General features: G+C 45.1%; 2 protein-coding genes across 4 annotated transcripts in view; one reads left to right on the forward strand and one right to left on the reverse strand.

Annotated features, from left to right (window-relative positions):
• Positions 1 to 3,066, forward strand: part of MDH1B (malate dehydrogenase 1B) — a 42,776-nt gene extending 39,710 nt beyond the window's left edge. Inside the window, exons 12-13 of the mRNA XM_044432157.1 lie at positions 542 to 613; positions 2,870 to 3,066. Coding sequence (XP_044288092.1) covers positions 542 to 613; positions 2,870 to 3,066 — 269 coding nt within the window. The remainder of the gene's footprint in view (positions 1 to 541; positions 614 to 2,869) is intronic.
• Positions 3,067 to 5,069: 2,003 nt separating this feature from the next.
• Positions 5,070 to 27,986, reverse strand: part of ADAM23 (ADAM metallopeptidase domain 23) — a 193,302-nt gene continuing 170,385 nt past the window's right edge. For all 3 annotated transcript variants that reach the window (XM_044432108.1, XM_044432104.1, XM_044432111.1), the window contains one exon: positions 5,070 to 5,216. In XM_044432108.1, the coding sequence (XP_044288043.1) occupies positions 5,160 to 5,216 (57 nt within the window). In that variant the 3' untranslated portion in view covers positions 5,070 to 5,159. The remainder of the gene's footprint in view (positions 5,217 to 27,986) is intronic.

Genomic DNA, 27,986 nt, shown 5'->3' on the forward strand with positions numbered 1-27,986 from the left:
GAAACCTGCTGTTAAGCTGGACTTTGCTCTCTTCAAATAATGTGGGGACAAAGAAAAAGCTGCAGTGAACCAAAATTGGCTTGTGATCACAGCAGGGAAACAAATCAGCCCTCCAATGGCATCCCTAGGTGTTAGTGCAGGAGGATCAAGGGGGAGGGAGGGAAGGGGCAAGCAATCCATGATGAACCCATTTGTCCATCTGGCACCATTGCCAGTTTTGTTCTCAGTCACCAAGTGCCATTACTTTTTGCCATGGAGGGTTGTCATAATGTGTGAATGTGCCTAATGCTTCCATATTCAGTATTGGACTTGAATTCATGTCTTTATCAAAAGCCCAGCATTCTCCCCACTGGAGCACACAGAGGTTTCCCCACCCTTTCTCATTTTGAAGCACTCTTCCCATTCATTTATACTGGAAATATCAATGACAAAAGTTCCAGAAGGACCTCCTGAGAAAACAGAGGTCAGCATACATTCACAGATTTAAAAAGAACAACTGGTGTCTGAATATGTGAAAAATGAAGCATTCATTTTCTCACAGAGGAACTGAATGAGTCAAGGAGTGTGGAAGAAGGCAATATTGAAGAATCTATTGAAGAAAATGATAAAGAAGGTAGGCCAGAAAACTCAGGGAAAACCACATGTTTTATTCTTTGGGGTATCATTCCCTGTAGCTACCATGGGAGGTGCTGGTTTCCCTACTCCCTGCCTTGCACTGAGCTAATGCTAGTGTCTTGCTGTATAAATCTTTGTCCATGGCTGTGTAAATGATCTGGAGTCATATGGTGGTGATTTTTAAGAAATGTGCCTGGGTATAAACTGTCCAGTTTCAGGCAGGGTCCTATCACCAGTATGAGACTTTTAAAAGATAAATGAAAGTAAATTATGTTTCCTGCTTAATGCAGTGAGCCATAAAAACACAACTGTCTTAGCTAGGCACACAAGTATTCTATGCGTGCCCTGCACTGTCCTGCTTTAAAGAGGGAATAATATGTGTATTTATTTTCATTTTACAGCTCCTGACTTACTCTAAGCATCAGTCAATTTGAGCAATAGGGAATGAAGTTCATAAGTCGTTGCCGTTCACTTCAGCTGTATCTTAGAGAATGCTTTGATGTGGTGACTCATATGACTCAACAACAATAGATTTGGTGCAGGAAAATGTTATTTCTGTCTGTAATGAAATATATTGCAATCTCAAAAATTTAAGCATATTTGTCTTCTATTTGTATACTAAACACTTGGTATGACCAGCCTGATTCATCAGACCAAAGAATGTGTGTTAAGCCAGGTAGATCAGTATTGATGCAATGTAAGATTATCTTCAAGCACATTTTCCATCCCAGCTTCTTCCTGCTTCCTGGTCACTTTTGTTTTTGCTCAGTTTGTAGAAGAGTTCTGCTCACTGTTTTGTGTCTTTTTTGTTAATTCTAATAAAATTACTGCAGTACTGTGGATTCTGGATTTTTTCCCTAATATAGTATCCCAACCACTTACAATTTTTGAAATGTGGAAATCATGTGTGTATCATAAGGAGCATGTGTGAAATTCTCAAAAGGAATCAGATATTGCAGGAGAAATTTTCACAGAGTGGAGTTGCCTAGAGAATAATTTGAAGAGGGGTGTAAATGCCTTCAAGAAGCAGATACATGAATAATGACCTCAGTCATGCCAGTTCTGCATAAAGGTAAAGCACAGGTGTTTTGTGGCAGGGGAAGTATAGTCAGAAAGGACTCAAACAACTTTTTGAGGACTTCTGTACAGACATCCTCCAATTGCTACTTACAGACCAGGTTAATTGTTGCGTCTTTAAACATGGGTAGCTGTTCAGTGCCAAATTCTGTCATGGCTTTGTTTTTTATCTTGGATATTCATGTTTTATTTAGGTTTTTTAGAGTTCTAATAAATCCCTTGCCCAAATTCATTTTCCCCTTAAGTGAAAACAAATAGTGCCATCCCACATGATCAAAAGCTCGAAGCACATCCAATGAGAGCATTGCTATTTTTGGTTTCTCCTCAGCTGCTGTATATTTAATATTTAGCGCTCTTTGGGTTGCATCAGCCGTTTGTTGGGGTAGCATCAAGCCGTACTGATCTGTGTGGGTATAATTCACTAGGAATTTGTTCATCTTTGAGCCAAAATGGAAGAAAACAAATTTGATCCTGGTTTTTTAATGTAATTGGTCTGTTTCCTAAGGGAAGGGTAAGGTCTTTCCCTTGTTTTGATGTAACTATTCTTCTAGATAATTTAGAAGATTCTGATATTTTCCTCCACCTAATATTGAGTTATACAATTTTGAGAAGTGTATGGATACACTCTCCTTCCAGATTTTGTAATGATGAATGCTAGTAATGTACCCTTTTCTGAGTCTCAGAATAGCTGTTCTGATTTCCACTACTGTTACTGGGGAGTTAAGCTGTTGTTTATGCTCTTCAAAAATTGGTATATTGGTAATACACCCACAAATTCTTTAATATTTCTCTCTCAATTCTGTTTTATATAACTCTTCCTAATAGCAGCTCTTCTTTTAAGTACCTCATGGCTGCATATGATTTAATGTGTCTAATGTTTCCAATTCTGATTTGGTCCCCATAAGTTGTATAAAGGTTTTCTTTCAACCCATTTCCTTATGTTCTTCTGTCAGTCTCTTTCTTTTAACTTCATGTTATTCTTGGACTCTGTTTCTCTCTTTTTTTAATCTAGCTCCCTCTGGTATAAAATACCCTCTGAAGAATCCTTGTATCCCAGAAAAGAGCAGGCTTTATTTGCTCTTTCTCATTAGTCTCATAAAAAACATAATTTCTCTTCTAATTCTTTGAACAATTTGGGGGTTTGTAAGTGTACTTGAACGTAACTTCCAAATTTTAGGTTTATTCTCAAGGATTGTAGTAGACCATGTTATGCCAGTCTGTTTCAGTCAGTGGCAAAGGCAAGCTGGCCAGATGTTGCCGAGGAGCAGAGGCCACCAGGAGGGAAACTGTCAGAGCCAGAAAACAGCTGTGGCTGGCTGGTGGGCCTTTGCAGAGAGGGAGCTTCCAGGAACACTTGGTAACTCAGGACTGTGACACAGCAGGCATTGCAAATCAGCGAAATCCGTTCTCTTGGAAGATGGCGGAGGAGGGACAGTGGACCTGGCTTCAGGGATCCCATGTCCCCACCATGGATTCCCCTCCAAAATAAGTTAGGGTGCTTCAGGCCCCCAAGCTCCCCCGCTTGAAACCCTCAGCTAATCTCGTTGTTAGCAGTGGAAACTCTTTGTGGTAACTTGCAGTGGGTAAAGAAGTGTAGGTAAGGTTCTCCAGATATTTCATTTATGAGACTGCTATCCCATTGTTTCTCAATGGACTCAAAGTGGCCTCCACCATTAATCTTATCACCACAGCAAAACCCCTGTGAGGTAGGCTGGGGAGTCACCCAGCTGGCCCCACTGTTGAGCGGGAACTAGAACCCAGATCACCGGAGTCCCAGTCCTGTGCTCTTAAGCACTACACCACACTGGCACTGAGTTTTAGCAAGTGAGCAGTATAACCATATATTAAAATACCAACCAACCAAACAATAATAAGGGTACTACAGGAATACAGAGTTTGGTATTTTTAGCTAAAGGAATGAGAAGGCAAATGGTTTTATTAGAAATAAATCAATATGTATTTTATTGTATCAAAAATATAATATTTTATTCTCGCTCACAGTCTTTAGCTGTGCTGGCTGTAGAAATGGATCCGCACATTTCAGCCAGATCTCGGGCCAGAGTTAGGATTCCATCTGATGCTGTCCTCGCAGGGCTGGGTTTCCCCTTTCCCCATTGCCACTGTCTCCTCTGCGGGTGCTTTCTGGCCAACCAGGGGAGCTGATGGAATTCCCCAGGGGATCTCATGGAGCGCTTGTCCTCAGTGGTGTCTCCTCCTGTGCGTCTCTCACACTTTGCTCTTCACTCACCTGCCTGGATTTCAGGCTCAGGACCAGCACTTGGCAACAATTGCCAAGCATTCATATCCACAGGTGAGCTCAGCTCATGAGAGGGCTGGATTTCAGGCTCGGGACCAGCACTTGGCCTCAGAAACTCCTGGCTTTTTTCAGGAGTCTGTTTATGACCCACAAGGACCAACAGCTCTGTGAGGGCACAGGAAGCTGGTGAGAGCCGGCCTGCACGCATTATGACATGAAGGTCCTGATCCCCACTGGGCCAACTGGGGGATGCCAGGCCAAATCCTTTGATTGACCGTATCCATGGTTATGACTGATTGGGATACTTCAGATGGTGCAAAATAGAGCAGCCAGGTTGCTGACAGGGACTAGGCATTGTTCTCATATAACCCCAGTCCTCTACCAGCTTCACTGGCTTCCCATCTTAAGTCCGGGATCAATTCAAGGTGCTGGTTATTACCTATAAAGTCCTTAATGGCTTGGGACCTGGATACCTAAAGGAACGCCTTCTTCCGTATTTGCCCTCCAGCCCCCTGAGATCAGCAGCAGAGGCCCTCCTCTGGGAACCCTCCATGAAAGACATTAAGAGGCTAAGTACCCGGAGGAGGGCTTTCTCTGCGGTGGCGCCCCACCTATGGAATGCGCTCCCCAGAGGGGTCTGCCTGGCACCGTCGTTACTTGTTTTTCGGCGCCAGGCTAAGACTTTTTATTTCAACAATATTTAAATAACTTTTAATATTAGCTATATATGTTTTAATCTGCAGCCATGGTGGATCTGGAATTTATTTGTATTATGTTTTATATTACTCTTCTTATTTATTTATGTAAGCTGTCCTGAGGCTCTGCAAAAGGACAGCATATAAATATTCTAAATAAATTAAATAAATAAATAAATTGGTGCCCAGAGCATTTGCCAGAAAACTTCTGTGGCTTTAATCCTGCTTCTATGTGCTAACATTCGTATTGCTGCAAGGTTTTATTTTGGGCTTGATTGATATTTTTACTGTGGCTTTAAGCTTCCATGTTGCACTCCATCTATTTAACCTCAAGGCTTTCATTGTTGTGAACTGTCTCAAGAGCTTTTGGGGGAGTAGAAACACAATGGATAGAGAGTCATGGAAAAATAAGTCTCCTCTTCCACCTAAGCTCAGCCAAAGGCAGGCTGATGTCTGAATTTAAAAACTCATCAACAGCTTCTCAAATGTACACCATCCATAGGATCCTCCCTAGTTCAAAGAAGGAGCATGTTGCATCTCAGGAGTGGGTTTTTACAGTGAAACTGGAACTCCTGTAAGAAGGATAATGACAGTTACATTAGCAAAACTTAGGCGGGACCAGTGTGACTTTCAAGCATAGCCACAATCAACTTGTTCTTTAAAAAATGGAAAGACTACTAAAAGCCCAAAGACAGCAGCCTAACTCTTCCAAACATGCCTAGAATCCCCCATACATCGTTTTGTTATATCATTTCCTTTTTTAAAAATTGACAATCCTTAACAATAACAAAACATACAATCATCTTACAGCACGTACATTTTCTATCTAACAATAAATATTTACATCTCCATTCCAAGTCTATTCCACAAATGGATAGTCACACACGCACACAGAGAGAGACTTACTAAACAGCAGACCAATATACTATAGGGTTATTCAGCATATTTATCTCAATATTTGATACCATATTCAAGGTCAGTAAGGGGTGCCAAAGTTTACTGAAATTACCCATTTTCATTTCCCCTCTCAGGATTCTAGTCCATCTGGTCAATTTCTCCACTAGTGCAATTTCCCATACCCTTCCTAAATATCTTTGAAAGGAGAAGCCCTTAACATCTTTCCAGTAATGTCCAATTTCTATTCTCTCTGCTCCCATAAGAATCTCACCCACTCTTTATTATTTACATTCTTATTCCCATCCACAAAGAGGGAGAATAATAGAAGAATTTCATTACAAATCTTTTTTCGATGCGTTAACTTTTCTAACCATTTAATTGCCTCTTTCCAGAATAATTTCACTTTTGGACAAGATATCCACATATGTTCAAACAAGCCTTTTACCTCACAATTTTGCCAACACATGTCTGATATTTCCTTATTTATTTTTTGAAGTTTTGTGGGGAATAAGTGCCATCTATGAATTCTCTTCAATACCATTTCCTCAGATTTTGCCAATACTGATTCGTATAATTGAGAGTTTCATATTCCTGTCCACACTTTTTCTGGTATTTTAATATTTAAATTCCTTTCCCATACTGAGTTTGTTTCTATGTAACTGGCGCACTCATCTTTTACAATATTTTTATACAAAATTGAGATTAAAGCTTTTTTTTTACTATTAGGGTCCCCCATACAATACTTTTCTAACACTGTCAATGTTCTAATACATAGGTCCTCAAACTATGGCCTGTGGGCTGAATCCTCAGAGGTTTTGGACTCACTGCAGCCGTGCCCGCCACCACCACTGCCTGTCTCATTGCGTGCGGCAAGGCAGCAACTTGCTTGCTTGCTTGGAGACCGTTTTGAAGTCGCTCGGAGAAAATGATCTCCGAGCGAGCAATCCGCTGCCTCACCACACATGCGCTCACCAGTGTAATGCCAATATTTCTGATTCTAATTCATTAATCATTACTTTAGCAAATGCTCCTTCATATAGGCCATGAGTCCTCAAACTACGGCCCGCCATGCTCACTTCTCTGGCCTGCCTCGGAGCTTTTGGACTCACTCAGAGAAAATGATCTCTGAGCAAGTCCAAAAGCTCTGAGCTGGTGCAGGTGTTCTTTGAAACTGAGCAGAGAGGTGGCGCAAGCATCAAATTGTAATAGCTCAACTGCGCATGTGCTGGATTCCCCCCACCCCCCCAACATTGCATGCATACACAGAGCAGGAAATAGAAGTGAGGAGGGTGAAAAAGAGAGACAAAGATGCTAAAAATGGATTGAAGGTAAGAAAAATATAACTTTTTATATCCATTTTTATGTATGTGAGCCACGTCCCTGGGCTGCAGGCCAAGCTGCCATTTCCTTGCTGAGCTGTTTGATGGTGGTGGTGGCTTGCACAGAGAAGGCTCCTGCGCCTCCTATGGGCAAGCTGCTGCCGCTGTCCCTCCCCTCCCCTTGGAAAGAATCCCTTACCTCCCTCCTTGCTGCCCTCTCCTGGCTAGGGGAGCCACCCCGTGCTCGCCTCTTCAGTCTCCCACTGCTGCTCTTGCTCCCTTGGAACCGGGATGGTGACAAGGAGTATATTTTCCATTATGCCCAACCAGCATGGCCAATGGAAGTTTTAGTCCAATTCATCTGGACCCTACCAGTTTTGGCAAGGTTGCACTTAAAATATGGTAGTCATTAACTCTGCATCCAAATACACCCATTGTGTATTGGGAGAATTGTTCTGGGCTGACTTGCTTCAAATACTTAAGAGTGGCATTAACAGTATTAACAGTATTTATCCTTAGTATTTTTACTTCATTCTTTGTAAATGCCAGTTACAGTTATCAGCTGCATTATGCAAAATACTATATTTAGTGCCTTGGTTGTCTTGTAACTATGTCCCTTGAATGTGGACATGCTCTTTCCCACCTCATGTTGGGCTTCTGCTGCAGCCCAAGGGAGCAGAGCAAACATTTTTTTTAATTTTAATTATTTTTACTGTGCAGTGTGCATTGGAATTCATTCATATTTTTTCCAACTATAGTCCGACCTCCAAACAGTCTGAGGGACAGTGAACTGGCCCCATGTTTAAAAAGTTTGGGGACCTCTGATTTAGGGGATGTATCAAACCAAAAACAAAACAAAAGGCTCTGCAACAGTTTATATAATCCTTTATATAATAAAATACAAGCAGCATTCTATTGATTGCTAGCACTGTAAAGTTAGATAATACTGCATGGATATCATAATGTAGAAATTCACCTTTACATATTCTGAATAGTCAGTGATCAAAGTAACTAACAGTGATGGAAGTGTGTATAATATACACTTGGATTTATAAACAATATACATGTGTGCATGTAGGTAGTGCCCAATCGTGCCATTTTGCTAGTGCTAATAATGCATTTTCAGAAATTAGATTTGAAACTATGTGCAAGATGAGAATCCAGCTAAAGTTATGCTTGTGCAAATAAAACACACATGCTCTTGTGCAAAGGACTCTTTTGGAGGAGCTTTGCTAGCACTGCCTGAGTTTGTGGAATGTCACTATTGGATACTGCCCATATATGCACACACATACACACATGAAAGTGAGGGCTACAACAAAATGCTGCAGCATATTCATGCCTTCTTCCAGGATACTATAAGTTCAGACATATAACTATGTCTCTGGCCAATTCACTTGTCTCCTTTCCTGGTTAAATTTCCTAGTTTTCTTTCCTGACTGACCTCCAGAACTGCATGACTGGCAGTAGGTGCATGCTCCATCTTCAGTCCTCATTGAGCTATATTATATTTTCATTTACATTTTGATCATATGGAGGGAGTATTTACTGTGGAAATTTATGGAAATTTATTTACTGTGGAAATTTATTTTCTTCCTGAAGTGGAAACCAGAGAGAAAGCTCATGCCTGTTGCACAGTAGCAGACAATATGTAGCCCTCCAGAAGTTTTGGCTTACAACATCCATGATTCTGTACCATCAGCTGTGCTGGCTAGGGCTGATGGGAGTTGTAGGCCAAACTCTGGAGCTATTGACCCCTGCACTGTGCTTTGCTGGAAACATGAAAGGCAGTGAAATTTGTTCCAACAGTTTTATCCTCAGGCAAACTACGTTGTTAGCTGCAAACTGGTCTAAATACTTAACTGAGTTTATTATTTTCATGTTCTTCATCTTGGGCTTGCCATTCACCTCTTTCTTTTTCAGTTTATTCTCCCATTATTTAAATGGTAAGAAGTTCATCAGAAGTCTCTAAGGATGCTTCAGGAAAAAGTTTTAATTTCATGACCGCACAATTTAGAGGGGAGCCAGGCAATGATGGCTTCCATTAGTCCCCCTTCTCTGTTTTGCCTCTGCTTCTTTTGTCTTTTTTTTCTTACCAGAAAAAATACACTGAAGCACAAATATAATATTTACCTATGTATTTGTCACATTCATAGCTCATCTTTTCTTTCAAGGAGTCCAAAGTGGTGTACATGACCTTGATCTCCATTTTGTCCCTGGCTGAAAATCCATGATTAGATGAAAGTCGGCCTCATAGCTGAATGGTCATTTGAACCCAGATCTCCCCAGCCCCAGTTCAGCACACAAATCACTGCAACACACTGGCTCACAGTGCCTTTGGAGTGGTAGCACTAGAAGTCTTCTGTCTGAAAGCACCCACGATGCTTCTCTTCACAGCCATAGCCATTGTTCCCGCTGGAATGGAATGCCAGGGAGGAGAGAGAACCCTACGGGATTAATACCTTGACTCTTATTAATTACTATGCTGAAATTGGCCATCCAACTTGGCATGCATCTGCTTCTACAGCTCATTAGGAAACAATCCCTCTTGCCTGCAGGGAGCTCACATCCTCATAAGGAAGTTGACCTCATTTGGAAGAGCAGTTCTCAGGAGTCAGTGAAAGATGGGCCTTGATTCAGAAAGACACGGAATTTGTCACACTTTAGAAGAAGCAGAGAACAGGGACAAGACACTTTGTCCTTGCTTGTGTGCTTATAACCTCTACTCTTGAGGCAAGTGAAATGCTTCGGTTAGTGGCAAGGTTTCTTGATGAAGCAACAATGTTGAATGCATAACTTGGAAAATTACGGTGGGCTCTGTTATGCTTTTCTGTTATGCTTCACGACATGCATAATTTTCAGCAGACAATCAAACTGGGTGTGGACTTATGAGACTCTCTCTCTTGCGGTCTGACACATGTGCATATATTTGTGAGAGCTGTTTTCATAAAGCCAAAGATTTGTTGTCTTTTTTTACCTCCAAAAGTACCTGACTTTTTTTAGTACTGACACAGTGAATATAAATAATTCCATTTTATATTTAATATAACTACCTAAACTACCTAAAACTCTGTCAGATTCTAAAGAGTATCAGTGAGAAAAGCATCTTTTCTAAGACAGCCTCATGGTTCAGAGCATGAGTCCTCAAACTACGGTCCATGGGCCGGATCTGGCCTGCCAGGCCCGCCTCAGAGGTTTTGGACTTGCTATGGACACAGGCGCAGGCGTGCAACGAGGTGGCGGCTTGCTCGTGTGGAATCATTTTGGACTCACTTGGAGAAAACGATCTCTGCACAAGCAAGCCCCTGCCTCACCCCACATGCACCTTGCCCCGCCCCCTCACCAGCCCCGCCCCATGCTGGCACCACCTTGGTGGCCCGCACCCACTGCCAGCATCTTTCAACTGGCCCCCTTGAGGGCCCCTGGTTCATGGTACTGAAACCCTTGAGAGCTCCAGAGAGTGTCCTGAAATCCTCAAGATGCTCTCCTCTCTCTGGTTCTTTTTTAATTTTAAAATGGGGCCATGCATTTGAGGTAAGCATGGCAGCTCACTTTCATGTAATCCTCTGCCCAAAGGAATGGCAATTATGTTTTGCTTGTTGCTTGGTCTTGTTGCTTGGTCTCCACAGGAGCCTCTTGTCTCTCAGCAACCAGGAGACGCTCTGGCCTCACATTCTACCATGGCAGAAGGTGAACCTGTAAGGAACTAGTGTGGAATGGCCGCTGGAGGCAGCAGAGCAACAGAGATACCCATTTTCAATTATTCAGAATAATTATTAATTAATTGCACTTGGATTGTTGTTGCAAGCTGATATGCAGTTGCTGTGTGTTTGTACAGCAGTAAATGGGACAACAACTCCACAGTGAAACTTTTTCTTGGGATGTCATTTTTCAAAGAAGGTAGACTGCTTCGAATTCCTCAATGGCCCTGCAGATGTTTGGAAGCTGAGGCTCAGGTAAGGCCCTCGCTTAAGCAAGCTGGATGTGTATAGTAGCAGCAGAGCACCAATGAAAGATAATAAATGCAAGAGGTAATCAACAATTACCACTGTTGATTTTGGACTTAAGAGCATGGCCTTTCCTGTGTCCACCCTTCTTCCATGATCCCCCACCCTGAGCACTTTCATTCAAAGATAGCAGCGACGTAGACAGGAAAGTAAATTGCACAGGTATGCAGCATTTCAAGGGTGTACAGTTAAGCTCAAGGGTCAGGTTGTTTGTTGTAAGCCTTTTTGGTTCTGTTTTATCAAAGAGGTGAATCTGAGTATGATACATGAGTAACGAAATGATGCTGTACTGCATTGTTCCTCATTACAATATGTGATGTGAGTTGAGCAAGTGGAGTGTTTTGTTCAGGGGCTCAGGGGCTGTAACATCCTTCCACAGTTCATTTTGTTTCAGATAATCCACTGGTCTTCCCATCTCTGAGATGAATAAGATGGACCTTGATCAACAAGGTAAACCTGAATTGCTGTCGCCTCTTTTCACATGGCATTTGAGATTGCCCTGGGGAGGCCAAGTATGTGTCACTGAAAAAGAGGACAAAATATAGATTTGCATACAATGCACACATGCTAATTATTAGAGAGGAGCAGATTTATAATGCTGGTTATTAGAGAGAGGAGCAGCTTTATATATAATTGCAATAACTGAAATAGAAAGGAAGACTGCAAGCAGGCCAGTTGCATGGTGGCTCAATCTGGAGCCCAGGCACTGCTGCTGGGCAACAGCAAGGATCCTGCCCTCCTTTCACAGGAGACTCTAGATTGTGTGAGGAATCTGTTTTGTGGGTGGGAATCTGGCAGGTGCCCAGCGTTGGCATGGCATTCACCAGGAATCATGCCCTGCATGAATGCCATGCAGGTGACTTCCCTTTTCTGTGTCACATGAAGAAGGCTTTGTTTGTGCTACACACAACCAGAAGGGTTGCAGGTTTCTGTGAGCTTCATTCAGCAAGAGCCTGCAGACTTTGTCTCAGCTCCGCTTGCTTTCCAAGACAGGTGAGCATGAGAGGAAGTCTGCGAGCATGAGAGGGATGGATTCCATGGAGAGCACTGGTTGTCTCTTTTTCAGCCAGACTTGGGCTGAACAATCCTCCAAATCCAGGATGGCTTTAAATACAGGACATGTGGTCACCTTAAGGTGGCCTCTAAAAAGACAAGTAACATAAATATCCTTGTGATAAATAAACAGCAAGTGCTAGGGTGCTTGCCCTTCCCCCAAATGATTGTATCCTTGAGGATTAACAGATGAGGCAGTCTAGGCCCAGAGGGACTGCCCCACGGTGATTCAGAGAGACTTGGGGTTGAATGGGGAATTGCATGTTGGTCTTTCCATCAAAAGCCAATGCTTTCTGGCCCCAAATGTGTCAGTTTGCTGGCTGTGTCTTCTCCATTGGGCTGCAAAGGACAGGTCTTGAAGGATGCAGTTAGCAAATGAATTCTTTGACCCTGCTGGGAGCCTCACTGGTATTTTCTGATGCTGCCAGCATTCTTTCAACTCTACACAACCTGTGCAGGGAGGGGATCTGGCCGCAGCTTTCAGATTACTCGAAATGGTGTGAAGAAACTGCTTACTGAGTTGTCCCAGGTAATCCAGCAAACAAGGCCATGTGCTACCAGCAAGAAAGGGCACCTCTTCAGCACTACCTGCAGTTTTGGGCAGACTCCTGTTTGCTTTGAGGAAACCACATGTAATGCTAGTACATGGATGTGGTATCAATAACAACCCAGGTGGGAGCCATAGGTTAAAATGGCAGGTCTGTGGATGGCTGTTGTATAAATAGGGGCTGCATTCCCAACTCTGCTGCTCTTACTTCAGACAAACAGAAGCATAGGAAGAAGCAAGTCAGCAGGGGCCTCCTGGACCATCTAGTCTGACCCCCAGCTCCAGCTGGCTCCACTCATGTTATCCAATGTGGTTGTCCAATTCTCTTTGAAAATCCTCTTCCCCATCCATTGGCATCTAAAGAATCCCGTGTGTATTGATACATCACTTTTCTTTTTAGAATGTTTGAGATGGGATGCAATAAAAATGCTACTGAAGGATTTGTATTTTCCCAAAGAAAATGTGAATGTGTTGTAGCAACATTAAACCTTCCCTTAATAAGTGCATTTTTCCATCTAACTGATCTGATTTCCCTGTCTCCCTCTCTCACTGCCTTTCTCTGGGGTAGTCCCAGAAAGCGAGATCCTAGCACTAGGAATAGGAAGGCTTTGTGTGGCTGTTTCCTCTTTTCTTTCTTAACATATATACTGCAGTAAGATTTCTGCTTCACATGATGTAAGAAAGTCTGCCTGCTCACCTTCCAGACAGGCTAAGAAGCTGGAACTTGGCATCTACCTAGTTCATCTGCAGGTAGCAAAGTGACAAGTTCATAGTTACAAATTTTAAATGGAGAGTTGATCAGTCTTTCTCCCAGTCTAAGAAAATTGTTGTTTGTTTTTAAAAGCTAAACTCATGTAACACTGGTAGGCAGGGCTTTGTCTAGACAAGCTGAACTTTTATCTGGGAGGTCATTTGGTGTTTTCTAAAAGTCTGAGGCAACAGTGTATGTGTTTCTCATTGTTTTTGTAGGTTCTTTCTAAGGTGTTCAGAATGAGCTCTCTAATTTTATTTGCCAGGGTGATTTCCTAAACAATTGTGTAGTCATTTTCCTGTTCATCCTGTTGAGGAGCTGAAGTGGAATAGAAAAAGAAAGGATGTGTACTTGACAGAGAGGAGGAAGCTAGAAAGGAAGGAAGGTTAGCAGAGGAGGCACTGAAACTTGAGACCACGGTTCCTCTGGTTTCATGCATGCATGTGCATGCACACACTTTGATGAGCGCCTCCCTATTGACTTCAGATAAGCACTATGATTGCAGCCATCTTTTGCACTTCTCCCTCCACTGCAGATCCTGATGGTTGTGGGAGAAAGCCACAGTGTGGCTAATGTGGAAATTGCAACTCGCAGCTGTTTCAGTGGGGTAAGTCAGAAGCACCTGAGAGATTGCTGAGCTTGAATTGCACTTCGTTGGCAGAAAGCAGAGTTCTGATTGGAAACAGGTCAGGCCCCCCATGACAGAAGTTTCTAGGCAGGTTAGCCCAGACTTCCCCAACTTGGTGTCCTCTAGACATTTTAGACTGTAACTCTCATCATCCCTGACCATTGGCTGGGTTTGGTGGAATTTTTAGCCCAAAACATCTGGCAGTTTGGGAAAGGTGGCTTCGTCCCAAGTTACCTTCATTTCCTTTAATCACTGGAGTGTCTTCCTGCACCAGAAGGGACTATGTTGCAGGTACCATTCAGTGCTCAGCCTTTGGCACCTGGAGGTGGTTAGAACCGCCAAGGCCTTGGGGACACAGTTTCCTCTTCAGTTCTTTCTGGCCTGACACCCCACAGTGCAGACAGTAAGCAATTCTCCCCTGCTCACTCCAATGTCAGTCCAACCAAGTTCAAAGGGGCTTTCTCCAGATAGGTGGTACTAGGACTGCAGCATTGGACCTTTCTCTAAAATATTGGCACAGTAAACACAGCTGATAGCACACCTAGCTCCATAGCTTAAACAAGAAAAAAGAGAACCAATAACCAAAGTCACTTTTAAAAATGAAACATGAGTTTGCACTCTCTGAGGTTGCTTTGGTGACCTGGAAGAAGTGCGGTGATGGTTTTTTCCATACCAACTGCAAGGGACTTGGAAGGTGTTCTGAATGTTGATTCCCAGTATGCGCTGCTTTCTGGCATCAAAGCCAGGATTCCAAAAAGCCCTGAGGTCTTCTAAATGTGGCCGTAGGATCTCTCTCTCTCTCTCTTGCATGTTAATAAGTACAATCCCATACCCAGATACCTGAGAGTAAGCCCCATTAAACTTAATCGGACTTAGGTCTGAATAGACATGGCTAGGATTGCACCATGAAGATCAATGGGGGTGTCCATACAGACTCTAATCCAGCAAGGAATCCATGAGCTGAAGGAAGTTCTCACGTGTGCAACAGATGTGTATCTTTACAGCAATGTTCATTTGGGATGCATTTAACTAGTTGGATGGGCTGGTTCTGATGCCAAGGGAAGATGTGCATCCCAGCACAGAACTACTTGGTATTGCAGGAACCCAGTGCTGCCTTGGCACCAGCCGATACAGCCTTTTCAAGCAGTTTGGTGGAAGGGATGCGTCAGGCTGGGAGTTCCATTCTTTTTAAGTTTGGTGGGATTCCACAACATTTTCATTCTGCTAAGCAGCATTGGACTGTAGTGTGTTTTCTTCCAATTCTATTTTTTTAGTGCATTTTCCAGGGTTCATCCAAAATGGTAAAGTGTAAGTTCTTAGGGGAACTTGATGTCTGCACAATTTTTCCATAATAATTTTATTCTCAGTTTTGTGCAAGTGAGCATGATTAGAAGTCTGCCTGTCCATGCTCTTTCCCTGTGGAGGTGCATTTCCATCTTTTAAATGCCCTTGTTCATTTCACTTCCTCCACACTCTGTTTTGTCTCTCCCAGCACAAGCATGTTCCCGATGAGTCAAGGCACAGTTTCATCCTCCACTTGGACACTTCCAGATCAAAGGGGAGGGGTGGAATCAACAAATTCTTTGACAAGTGGTTTGCTGAACTAATTAGATTAATTAGATAAGGCAAGGGTCCTGAAACTATGGCCCACAGGCCGCTAGCGGCCTCACTGTACACAGCAAGTCCAAAACCTCTGAGGCGGGCCAGATAAATGGGCATGATGGGCCAGATCTGGCCTGCAGGCCGTAATTTTTTTAAAAGAATAGTTTGGCTATTGGCAGTACAGTAAGTAAGTAAATAACACTGTATGTCAGCTTGACTCACTGCAGACTGAGTCAGTGCCAAGCAGGGTGAGGGAAAGGAGCAGAATATGCAGGACCAAACTAGAAAAATCTGTTGAATTTTCACCCCCACCCTAATGGAATTCTCATACATCCTTTCTGACAATGGCATCTATTTTTATTTTTGTCTATGGTGATTAAATTTTTTTTGTCTATGGTGATTGTCTATGGTGTTCAAGGATAGGATGTCCACATGGTGGGCATGTCGTGAGCGGAGCTGGCTGGTGCCAGAGGTCAGACTAGATGGCCCGGGAGGCCCCTTCTGACTCGCTCTGTTTTCTATGTTTCTAAATACTCTTTCTTGAAATAACTGTATTGTTTGGTTGCATTCCTGTTCTTTCAGCTGCTGTCCAATAATAGCAGGTAGGTTTATTGCATGTTCCCTGGACTGTAGGAATGCCTGGATTTCCCAAAGTGCAAAACAAAGACCCCACCCCACCCCACTTCTATGGCGTAATGCTATTCATGTTTATTGAGTTGTATTCCATGGGCTTGCATTCCCAGGTAATTCTGCATGGGATTGCAGCCCTAGAGCACAACCTATGCTCGCTTAGGTGGCAACAAGTCCTACAATACCCAGTATTCCTCAACTCACCAAGCTGACTGGGGAATACTGGGAGTTATCAGGCTTGTTTCTGTCTAAGCTTGCATATTATCAAGCCCTTAATAACCCATGATGAAGATTGCCCAAGCTTCCATTGCTTCCAGACTTGCTACCTCTTATTGCAAACTTATGTTGCCATAAACCAGGAGTCCTCAAATTTTTTCATCAGGGGGCCAGTTGAAAGGCAGCGGTGGGCATGCTGGGGGGCAGGGAAGATGGGCACGATCGCAGGCACACTCAGGGGGAGGAGACGGGGGGAGACTGGCGTGATCATGGGCGCACGCATGGCAAGGTGGTTGGCGTGGCGTGGTGGTGGCTTGCTCACTCAGAGATCATTTTCTCTGAGCAAGTCCAAAGCCTCTGAAGTGGGCTGGATAAATGGGCATGGTGGGCTGGATCCGGCCCTCAGGTTTGAGGACCCATGCCATAAATGCTTCCCAAGTCCAGAGGTCCTGCCAACTGTCACCTCAGTCATGTATGGACTTGGCTTCTGCCATCAAGCACATGCCTTTCCTGTTTTCTTGTATGAAAGGTGGAAAGAGATGCCAGCACAAGGGCATCACCCACCGCTGCCTTGGCACGGTCATTCAAGTCTTCTCTTTTCGCACCTCCCTTCTCCCTGATTGTGTCATTTGGACAGATGTCAGCAAAGGACAATGCAAAGCTATTTTTCCACACCATCCAAAACAACTTGCTTCGAGGGTGTTGCAGAAGGAAGGAAGCTCTGAGGAGAAAGGCCTTGGTGCTGGTGGAAGAAGCGGATTCTGTCCCCCATGACCACGCATGGTAAGTGCCTCATTCTGTACTGGGCCTTGGTCAGTCCAGGCCTGCCTCCATCACACTTAGGTGAATGATGCAACTTCCTTCAGTCCATATGCAGTCTTGGAAAAGCTCTCAAGGACTGCGCCCCAGTTGTGTGGGAGGCCGGGGAGGATGAAACCAGACATCCCTAAACCACCAGTGGCTGAGAGAAAGGGGGCGGGGCTGAGAGAATCACCTGGCCATATGGGCAACCTCAAGAAAAACCAGATTTTGCCTGCAAAAGGACTGACTTTTTGTAGGAAGAACTATGCCATCCTGGAAAGGAAATTGGAGCTTTCACTGGAGAATGGAGTTCTATAACACTTTAATTAATTAAGTAAATGTCTAATAAGATGGATGTATCTAGGACTCACACAGTATAAATTTTAAAACGTAAAGATCTAATAATATCATAATAACATAACATAAAACCAATAGAAGTATCAATACATGTACATATAACAGCATAACACAGCACAACCTAATGCGGTTCAGATACAAAAACTAAAAGCACCATCAGGTACAAGAGTTAAATCCACCCTGCAAGGACTAAGGTAGAGTAGCTCAGGATGGGACCCTGATGGGCATCCCTCCAATGAAGGGTAGGGGGCGTGTGGAAGGGCTTTTGGCTCCCTGACAGCCAGCATTGGTTGCCTGGTGGTGGCCCTTCCACTAGGGGGGGAAAGAGGCTGGAGTGCTGCCAGATCTCTTCTCTGCCCTCCTGACCCCTTTGGAAGTTGCTCTCAAGACCACAGAGAAGTGGTGGGCAGACTTCCTGCCATGCCAGCTGAGAAACAGAAAGGCAGTCCGTGCTCATGCCTCCAGCACTGACATTGGAGCTCTTGGCCCTTGGCCCTGGGAATCCAAACCTCCCATGGCCCTCTAGGTGCTGTTGAGGGGCCCTGGAGCTGTGTTGGCAAACATTAAAATGCTTTAATGACACAACGCTATGCATGGAGAGCAGAAAGGGGTCCTACAACTCCCAGTATTTCCCAGCCAGCAGTGCTGAGAGTTGTAGGACTTCCATCTGTCTCATCACTGAAGATGCATCCAAATGGGCTTTCTAGGAATTGCAGAGATTTGTTTATGAGAGAATCAAGTCATCAAGGGCTCTGTTTGCAGCTTGGCTGCAAATGTTTTGCTTCCTAATGATTCTTAGCATCTCAGAATTTGGTCCTTTTCAGTGCTCTCCATTTAGAAAGCAAATATTCAGCTTGTAAAGGCTGGAAATCACCCATCTGCAAAGGGAGACTCAGTGCAAATCTTTCTGTTCCTCCTTGGAAATGAGTTCAAGTGATGCTGAAATAGTACCAGTGCCACAACTACAACCATAGCTACCACAGCCCACAGCTGTTCTTCCTAAGCCTGCAGGCACCTCCTTTTTAGAGGACCGGGCTTGTGGGCCTCTTAAACTAGGCTCCTGCCTCTGGGATGAGAAAGGATGCTGCACCCTCAATTCAGCTGAAGCAGCAATCAGTGGCCAGCCCGGCTAGTTTCTGCAGGCAGGGCAGGGTTGGGTCCGGCTCCATCTTCTCCGTAGCTTCCAGCTTCCAAATAACTTGGGCTGGCCTGGGGCACGAGGTGCTGCTGGGTATCCTTTGCCATTGTGCCATGGCTCCATGATGGAGAAACCTGAAGCCTACTCAGCTGTATTCTAGTTTGCTTCAGTTTTCCCCCAGGCTTCAGGGGACTTGGCTGGGGCTCCAAAGAGATGCTCGGGTGCTGAGTGCATTTATAGCCCCTGCTGCTGGGGGTGCTTTTGGGCTTGGTTAGCATAAGCCTGGCCAAGATATAACCTGAACAAAACCTCCCAAAGAATCACAGTTGTACATTTGCCCCTGTATGAACTGATGCAGAATCTAAGCCCCAAGGGAATACTGAGCTCTTGGCTTCAACCTCCTGGTTCGCTGAGGTCAGTGCTTTGCAAGAGGCTGCACACTTCTGCCACTCTTCTGCAAATACTTTCACTCCAGAACACAGGACACCAAATGGTAACTTTCCAAATTGCAGCTTCAAGGTCTTAGCACCACAATAACAAAACAGGGTGATGAGACCCCATTAAGGTTGAGCATCCCAACAGAATGAGCTGGTAATTTTCTCTTCCTGGTTCTCCACCTAGTGAGAACTCTGCCCCCAAAACTCTGCCCCCATGGTTAGAGTCCTCCCAGTACCCTAGAAGTTGCATGCACTCAATGGAATTCTTGGCTTCCTCTTTTGAAAGGTCCTTTTGCCCTGCCACAAATGGCATGCAAAAGTACTCTCCATTTCTGTTTCAAAAAAGGTTTGCTATGCAGTATTCAGTGTACCTGCTTTAACACACACACAAGTCCAAACATCTCTTGGAAAAGCAGAACTAGTTGTGAATTTCTAGGGATCCTTCTAAATTTGATCGTATTTGAGGCAGCTGTCACATAGCAGATGGATGGAAAGTGGCTGTTTAGGGTAGAGTCTAATCCCTTCAGCTGTCTTCTTGCAACTCCTGCCCTGTTCAGCCCATCTCTTTCGGACAGCCTGAATTGCATAACCGGTTCCCCTCAGCACCTGCTTTAGACCTGCAGTTGAGCAGCCCTTCCAGTGCCAAGGTTTCCCAACTGCAGCCAGTGGAGAACGGCAGCAGATCACCAGGTCAAGGGAAAGCATCCCATCAGGTAACCGATGCTGGATCACATGCCCCACTAAATACTGACTCGGCCTTGTGGGCAAGAGATTCTGCAGCCATGCCAATGGCAAGCGGTGTCCTTCTGGTACTGTAGTGTAGTGGCTAATTTTGAAGTGGATCTGCTCATCACAACAGACCCTGTAGCTGGGAAGGAACTAAACACCCCCTCCCTCAAATCACCCCTTGCATGGCATTTGTGCTTAGGAAAAATGTTTTTCCCACTGGTTTGGAATTATCTGGGTCTGAGTGCACCTTAGATACATATACATGGGGGTGGGGATACTTTGGGTAATAATTTGGCTGGCTTTGCCTCTAGTAAAATGTAATTAGTTCTGTATTTGCATATATAGAAATACTGTAAATTAGCATGTTCAGGCTTCATTCAGATGTATGCCTTATGGTCCCAGGCCCCAAACCTTTTAAGTATTTATTAATGCCCTGATGCCATAATTTATCTTGCCAAGGTGGGTATTATACAGTATGTCTTAAATCAAAATGTTCTATACTTAATGGGTTGGAGAAACTGCCTCTGGGAAACAGTGAGAGCAGGCATTTGAAAAAGGACCCAGATCCTCTTCTTTCTTTGCTCAGAGTGCTCATTTTGCTTGGTGGCAACATGAAAAATTCCTTAATTTCTTCCAGCTTCTTCCAGGTTCAGGAGACCTGCAGAGGGTGCCTTCCACAACCACCCTCAACATCCTGTGGTCAGCCTTAGGGCTGAGTTACAGGTATATTTTTGGAACCTGAACATGGCCTGTTGTTGGGTTATCTGCAGGTTGCTCTTCCCCTCCAGCCAGCCAGCCAGCCAGCCAGCCATGCTGCCTGGATCAAACCATAAAACAAATTGTGTGGGTATTTCAGCAAATGGGGCCCAGCACACACTGACACACGCCACAGCTTAAACAAGGCACAGGGCTCATCTAAACCAGGCCACAGTGTTCTGCTTCCCAACAATGACAGCTGGCAGAGGAACAACTTCGACTGGCCTTGCTGCAGCAGAAAGTCTTGGGACAACTTAAAGACTAAAATGTTCATTATTGCATAACTTTTGCAGATATGATGGAACTCCATCAGATGTAGAAGGTACTAACCTCTGTCAACAGAAGCAAACACAAGCACAAATGTACCCATGTGAGCACTGGAGGGGAAATGTTCTCCTACAGAGGAATTTCAAAGGGAGAACCCAAGAGAGAGGACCAAGTTCAATTAGAATGGAGAACAACATTTGATCCTCTTTCTTTGGGCATGGATAAGAATAAGGGTTCCTCAGTCTAGGTTTCAGTTGACTGAGCAATATTAAGATGGCGGCAGTACCATCAATTGCTGCTGCTGTGAATTGTCTCCACGCTTAGTTTGCATAGAGTCCAGCTTTCCTGGAAGTTTCCATTAAATGGCCTTTCATGGCCATTTAATTCTGCTGTTTCCACTTTCCTTCTCTACCCATGGAAATAAAAAAAGGCAATTTAGGGCACAGTCCTATGCATGCAGTCCTGCATGGAGCAGAACTGAGCAGAGGGTTGGACCCCGTGGCCTTCTCGGCCCCTTCCAACTTGGCTATTCTCAGATTCTGTGATTCTACAGTTCAACAGGAAAGCTTCTCCAACTTCCAGCAGCTCCCTGCTGGCTGTGCCTGATTGTGCCACACTGGGAAATGCAGGTTGTCTTGCATCTCAACATGCGCACAATGGAGCCCTTATTCTTTTCTATCTCCATGTATGGCTGATGAGCCCCAGAACAGCATTTGGAGGAAATGGCTGGGCTTGGCTTACCTCTAAGCTTGTGTTGCCCACCCTGCCCTTTGGAGGATAGCAGAGGGAGCGGCCTGGCACTTCTGCCCAGCAGACAGCATCCTTTGGCCAGCAGTGCAATGCAGGCGCCTCCCTTCCCTCTGCTTCATTCTCCCGCAGGTGCCAGCTTCTCTGGAGGAGGAATTGGCTCAGGCACAGGAATCCATCAAGGCCCTTCAGAGTCACAGGAGGTGAGTGGCCTGGTCAGGACCTCCAGCTGCACGATGGTGTGCTCCCCATGGGCAGGTCCCAGTGTGTGGGAAAAGAAGTTCTTCCTTCAGTGGCAGGTCTCTCCAGTGTTAGGGAGTCTTCATCTCCACACCTCTGCCTCAGCTTTGTGTGAGATAAAATGGCAAACTCTGCACACATCCCCTTGAAGCAAGGGCATTTCAGGGAACGATGGGAGGATACAGATGTTGTGGTCCAGCCTTTTCCCTGGGGGATGGGGCCCCAGATGTTTTAGATGACAACCTCTGCCTGCTTCAACCATTGCTCAGCAGTGATGCCTAATGCATCCAGATGACACTGTGTTAGGGAAGTTTACAGCAGCCACCCACTCTGGCTATGGGATAATATCACTGAGGGCTAACAAAATCCCAGTCCAAGGTGACTGCCAGCAGGACTAATGGAGGGAGGAGGAGAAATACACATCATGTTGACCCTGTGGAGTACAGGAGGTTTTTTCTGAGAAATAGGCAGCTCAAGGAGCTTGAATGATTTATAGCCTTGTAGGTCAAATTAGATGGTGCTCCAATATGATCGGAAGCAGCAGAGACCATCAGGTACTGGCACAAATTGATCTGGGCAGGCTGTTCCCTGCCAGGGGATAGAGCACCGCACTTCCATGCCTGTCGAAGCCCACATGGAGTGCCGATAATGCAGCCTCAGGAGCATGGTAGCCAGACTGGTGGCCATTGAGCCCAGTCACCTGGGGCCACCCCTCATGGGACCACCACACTTCCTGCTTTGGCTTCATCAGGCTCAGGCCAAGGCTTGTGCTGGCTGACTGTCATGCTGTGATAAGTCCTTCTCCGATAAATCCACAGCCTTTCCTCTGATAGTACTGCCGAGCCATTTTATTGTTCTGCAGCTACCTGAAGAGCGAGTTGAATAAATGGGAGAGTAAAGCACAGCACTCCCATTCTGCCCAGGAAGAGAGACACTGTGCACTAGAAGCAACACTCTGTGAACCGATAGCAAGCCAGGAGACTCTCAGGGTGGAGGTTAAGGAAATGAGGCTGGAAATCCAGGTGCACAGAAGGGGTCAATATACCCTTTGGGTGTGGGGCAAAATTTCTCCTGGGGTTTCCTCAGGTGCCACAAGACAAGGACCCTGCCAGAGCACCTCTGTGGGCCAAATGAGCTTGTTCCTCACCAGCAGCTGCTCCCCTCCCAGTGCAAGTACTGTCTTTGAGAAGGCAGATTTTTCTCTGGGAGTGGAATGGGAAGGATGAAAGTGAAACTCTTCCTTCACGTCTGCCATGTTCCAGTCTGGATGGCACTCCCTGGAGCAGCTCTGTGCGTTCACTGCAGAAGCCAGTCATCCTTATTTATTTGTTAAAGTTATGCTCCACCTTTCTTTCCAAAAGACAATCAAGGCAATGATGTGTGTAACTGATTGGTGCCTCATGAGATGTGGCAAAGTAGGTGTTCTCTATGGAGATGAGTGCTGAAGGGCCTGCCACTGAAAAGTAGCGCAGAAAGTCACCTTTTAGGAGCCAGTTACTTGCACAGGCAGAACTGCCTGCTTTCCCTTGGCACACAGTCCAAGATAGAAAAGCTAAGGCCTGATTCTCAGGTCTGTGCTACATCCCCAGAGTGACTGCTTACTCTTCTCTACAAATGGATGAATTAATCAGCATCTCTGCACAGGAAGTTCAATATCAGGAAGAAAGAGTTCAGCCTAGGCTTCCCCTTGACGTATTTTATTTATTTATTTATTTATTAAAACATTTTTGCCTTCCTGTGTCTCATCTCACCACCCTTTTTGTAGAGGGTTAGGGTTTGAGTGAGCCCCACCTGCCATCTGAATTGGTGCAACCCAGACACTGACCTCAAGAAGCCTGATACTGCTAAATCAAAATGTTTAGATGAACCCACCTGGGGTTAGGGCCTAGGGGTCAGCACCATGTAGAGCTCACTGAAAGTTCAGACTAAAATCCATGGTGGATACATGGCCCCACTGATCCTGGAGCTTCCAGCCTGCACTGGGTGTTGACTATTAGATGAAGTTAGCCAGGGGCCATGGGAAACATTTTGCTCTCCCCTCATTTGAGGTAATTCCCTGAGGTGATCACATGCTTGGGGATGCTAGCAAGGAGAGAAATCCCCACTGCTATTTCCAGCTAGGGATGGGAGATACCCACAGGGTGAGCTGCACCCCAGTAGCATGTCAAGTAACATTTGTTCCATCTTTCTTTTACAACGTGCTCAGAATATCCCTGTATGTAGGAAGAAGCCCTTGAAGGAAAGGAGTCTTTTGAATGGATCATGCTGCTCCCCATTAAAGCCCACCCAAAAGCCTTTGCTCCTGCCCTCCTCTTGCACTGAAAGCAAGAGCACTTTAGAGCCGCAGGCTGGTATTGCCAGCAGGAATTCAGGATCACCAGAGATTACACTGAGGCCCAAAGTCTCCCAAACCTCCAGCCCTAAAGCTGCAGCTCCTGAAAACCTGGAAGGGGGCATCAGTCCTCTAGCAACTCTCTTTGGAGAACATAAACCTGAGACAAGCAGGGACAAGCAGCGGTGGAATGAAGATCACAAGCTTGAGCTCCCCTGCTGTGACAGAGGCTCTTCTTAGGGAGAGACAGGTGAAAAAGGAGCAGGGAAAGGAAGAAGAACTGCAGCAGATCGTGATGAAATTAAAGGGGTGCTGTCCTGCCAAGCACCGCCAGTTAGGATGGCCTAATTGGACCCCAAAGGACTTGATCTGATTTGAGGCTCAGCCTGGAATCTATTCTCTGAGCCTGTATCACTTAGTCCTGGGCTGCACAAAGTAGTAATGGAGGAGTTTGTAGCTGCCCCCAGGATACTGACATCCATTCACTTAAAGCTCTTACTGCTAGTAACTACACTCAGGAGAGCCATTTCAACTTTTTAGAAGAGGAGGAACCAGGCAAAGCTGGAAAATTGCCAGATGATAAAGGGCTGTGCAAATGGGGTGGTCTGTGGGCCCAGGGGTCTGCACCAGCACAGGAGCCCCTCAGAAAGCCAGCTAGCAAGGGCTAGTTGAACAAGGGGCCCTGCCTCATTTTCATTACAACTTCTCCTGGGGAAACCCCACTGAAAGGTCTACATTTTTGCTCCATTCCCATTCATTGAAGGGGGCTTCCATGGGAGAACTTTGTGCTGGATTGTGACCCATGTATTCAGTTTTAACCCTCTCCTTCAGGGGAAAGAGAGTGCCCTGCATGTTAAACACCACACACAATTACACACCTGGATTTGTCTTGAGGATGCTGGTTTTAGCTTCTGCCCTATTATTGAAAACTTCAAAGCAGTCATTAAATGGCATTCATCACAATTAAGCTGATTGCTGCCATTATTTTTCACCTTTTAGTATCTGCTTCAAGATGCCGGGGTGTCTTCTTCTCTCTACCCACCCCATTCAATCAGTGTAAAAGAAGTAAATGCCAGTCCTTTCCGTGGTGCCAAAATTATTTCTTGAAGTGTCTCTGGCAGGTTCACCATCATTCTGATGTCACAGTGAGCCATAATACTCATTCGCTTTCTCATTAGTCCTTTTTTCAAGAGTGTAATCACAGCATCTGCTCTTTTATAGGCTCATCATATACTTGATTGTATCTGACTGACCATGAGTGTTATAGATAATGTTTTAGAGGTGTGCACTTTTGTGGCAGTGCACAGCATATGTTCACTTCCACAAAAGCTCTCATATGGACATGCAGGCAAAACCCCATGGTCCTCATTGTGCATTTTTGTCTCCTGAGTCCACTCTATTACTATTAGATCTATTACTTCAGCTCCTGAGGGGTGGCTTTAGTTCCCAAGGCTTTGTATTTTAGCATAGCCTCGTGCTGCACTGCCACATGCTTGGGCATTTGGCCTCTACTGTATTTTGGTGATTTATTGTGATTTTCATTGGTTTGTTATTGTGTTTATAGCTGTTGTACAAGGGCCTGGAGAACGTGCTTTATGAGGCATTTAATTCATACTATAATTATACTAAAAAGTGCACAGTCCTGTGGCTGGCAGACAGTGTCTGGCTGGGCATGGGAAAAGGCAGAATCCCAGCTGCACCCTCTTTGCCTTCTCAGCTAGATGTCTTCTTTCTGCCCTGACTGAGGCCCAAAGACGGAAGGTTGCCCTTGGGGCAGGCTCTGGGGAAGGGCATCGGGGAGGTGGGGAGGGGAGGGGTGAGGCACTGGGCCAAACTCACAGACTCTCCTTCTTGCAAGGAGCAGGAAATGGCAGTCAAAACTGGCTGGAGAAGGATGATGGACAGGGTTACAGCTGGCTCCTTGGAGCAATTTGTGCTGTCCGCAGCACTATTTAGCTCTTAAGGAAAGATGTCCCATGTGAATGGGGATGGGGATGGGCAGTGCTGTGGAACCCTGTACTCAGCACGTCTGTAGGAGGGGAGGCTGCTGCACTTCTAGGGTTGGCAGAGACACTACCATGCGATTCAGCACTTCAGGAGAGGCAGGTTGCTTACCTGTAACTGTTGTTCTTCAAGTGGCCATCTGTGCAATCACACATTATGGGTGCTGCACCTGTGCAGTGCCTCAGCAGGGAAAGATTCAAAGCTTTAACGGATTTTGGCGGGAACTCTGCGCCCCCTCCCCCACTATGGTATAAAGGGCGAAGCACCCGCCATTTTCCCCAGTCTAATGAAGACCATCCAGTCGGCCTCTAATGGATGAATGGTCAGTGTCAGGAGACACCAATGGATAGTATTAAAGAAACATACTAATAGAATGAGAATAATACATTCAGTGGATGTATAAGTAATACAGTAAAGAAACCTTTACAAAGTCTGTCTCTGACACCAAGTGGGGCTGGCGGGTGGGTTGTGTGAATGCACAGATGACCACTTGAAGAACAACAGTTACAGGTAAGCAACCTGCCTTTCTTCATCATGGTCTCTTTGCATTACACATTATGGGTGACTAGTAAGCTTACCACACACAGAGGCAGGACAATGTCGTCAGTGAAGAATTGAAGAAAGGATCACACGACCAAAGGAGCAGTCTTTTCTGTCATGGACATCGAGTCTATAGTGTCTAGTAAATGTGCAAGGAGTAGTCCAAGTTGCCACCTTGCAGATGTCAGGCAATGGAATGCCAGCAGAAAAAGCTGAAGAGGCTGCCACAGCTCTAGTGGAATGACCCTTGGGTATGACAGGGAGGTCTAACTTCGACAGGTCGTATGCCAATTCAATGGTCTGGACAATCCATCTGGAGAGTCTTTGGGAGGAAACAGCCAAGCCCTTATCATGTTCCAAGTATTTAACAAAAAGGCATTTCGTTTTCCTGAAGTTCTCCATACGGGATTGGTAGAAAGCCAGGCAGCACCTTACATTGAGTGAATGCAGAGATTTCAAGGGCGTCAAGGGCATGGGGAAAAAAGCTGGTAGAACAATATCCTGATTGATATGAAATGGCGTAGTGACTTTAGGAAGACAGAATCAGTCTGAAGAACAACCTTCTCCTTATGAAAGCTGAGGTAAGGAGGGTCAATATGAAGGGCACAGAGCCCTCTTAGACATAGTGATGGTGATAATGAAAGCCATTTTCCAGGACAACAGGTGTAAGTCAGTGGTAGCCCAAGGTTCAAAGGGGACTTTGGTAAGTGCCTGTAAAACCACAGAGAGACTCCACATTGGTACCACTGAAGGAACTGGTGGCTGGAGATTTTGTAGTCCTTTCAGGAAATGGCAGACGAGGACATGTGAGAAGATGGAGAAGCCAGAGATTAGACCACGGAAGTGAGAAATTGACGTGATGAAAACCTTAATAGAAGTAGGTTTAAGTCTGTGTTGGTGTAGGGATAACAAGAAGAGTAAAATATTATCAATTGAGGTTGGGTGTGGTAGAAATTGGTTGGTTGCTGCAAAGGTGGCAAAACGTATCCATTTAGCCTTGTATGAGCATTGAGTTGTTGGTCGTAGACCAGATTGGAGAATAAATTGAATGTCTGGGTGAAGGATGTTCGAATCCAAAGCAGAACCTGTGGATTCCAATGGTACCAAAGATCCCATCAGTACAGAGAATTGTCAGTACCGAGGAAGCGACAGTCACTGAATAAGTCAAGTGGTGAGATTCAGAGAGTTGAGGTCCGGATGACGAATCGCCCAGTTTTCCTGAGTAAGGAGATGAGGAATCTGGGGAGACGGAAAAAAGTTCTCTTGGAGAGACTGAGAATGGTGGGAAATCAGGGTTGCCATGGCCACCAAGGCGTTGGAATTCTCAGAGCTTCGTCTTGAACA

Source organism: Varanus komodoensis, unplaced genomic scaffold (assembly GCF_004798865.1).
Source record: "Varanus komodoensis strain SLA01 unplaced genomic scaffold, ASM479886v1 scaffold23, whole genome shotgun sequence".
NCBI lineage: Eukaryota > Metazoa > Chordata > Lepidosauria > Squamata > Varanidae > Varanus > Varanus komodoensis.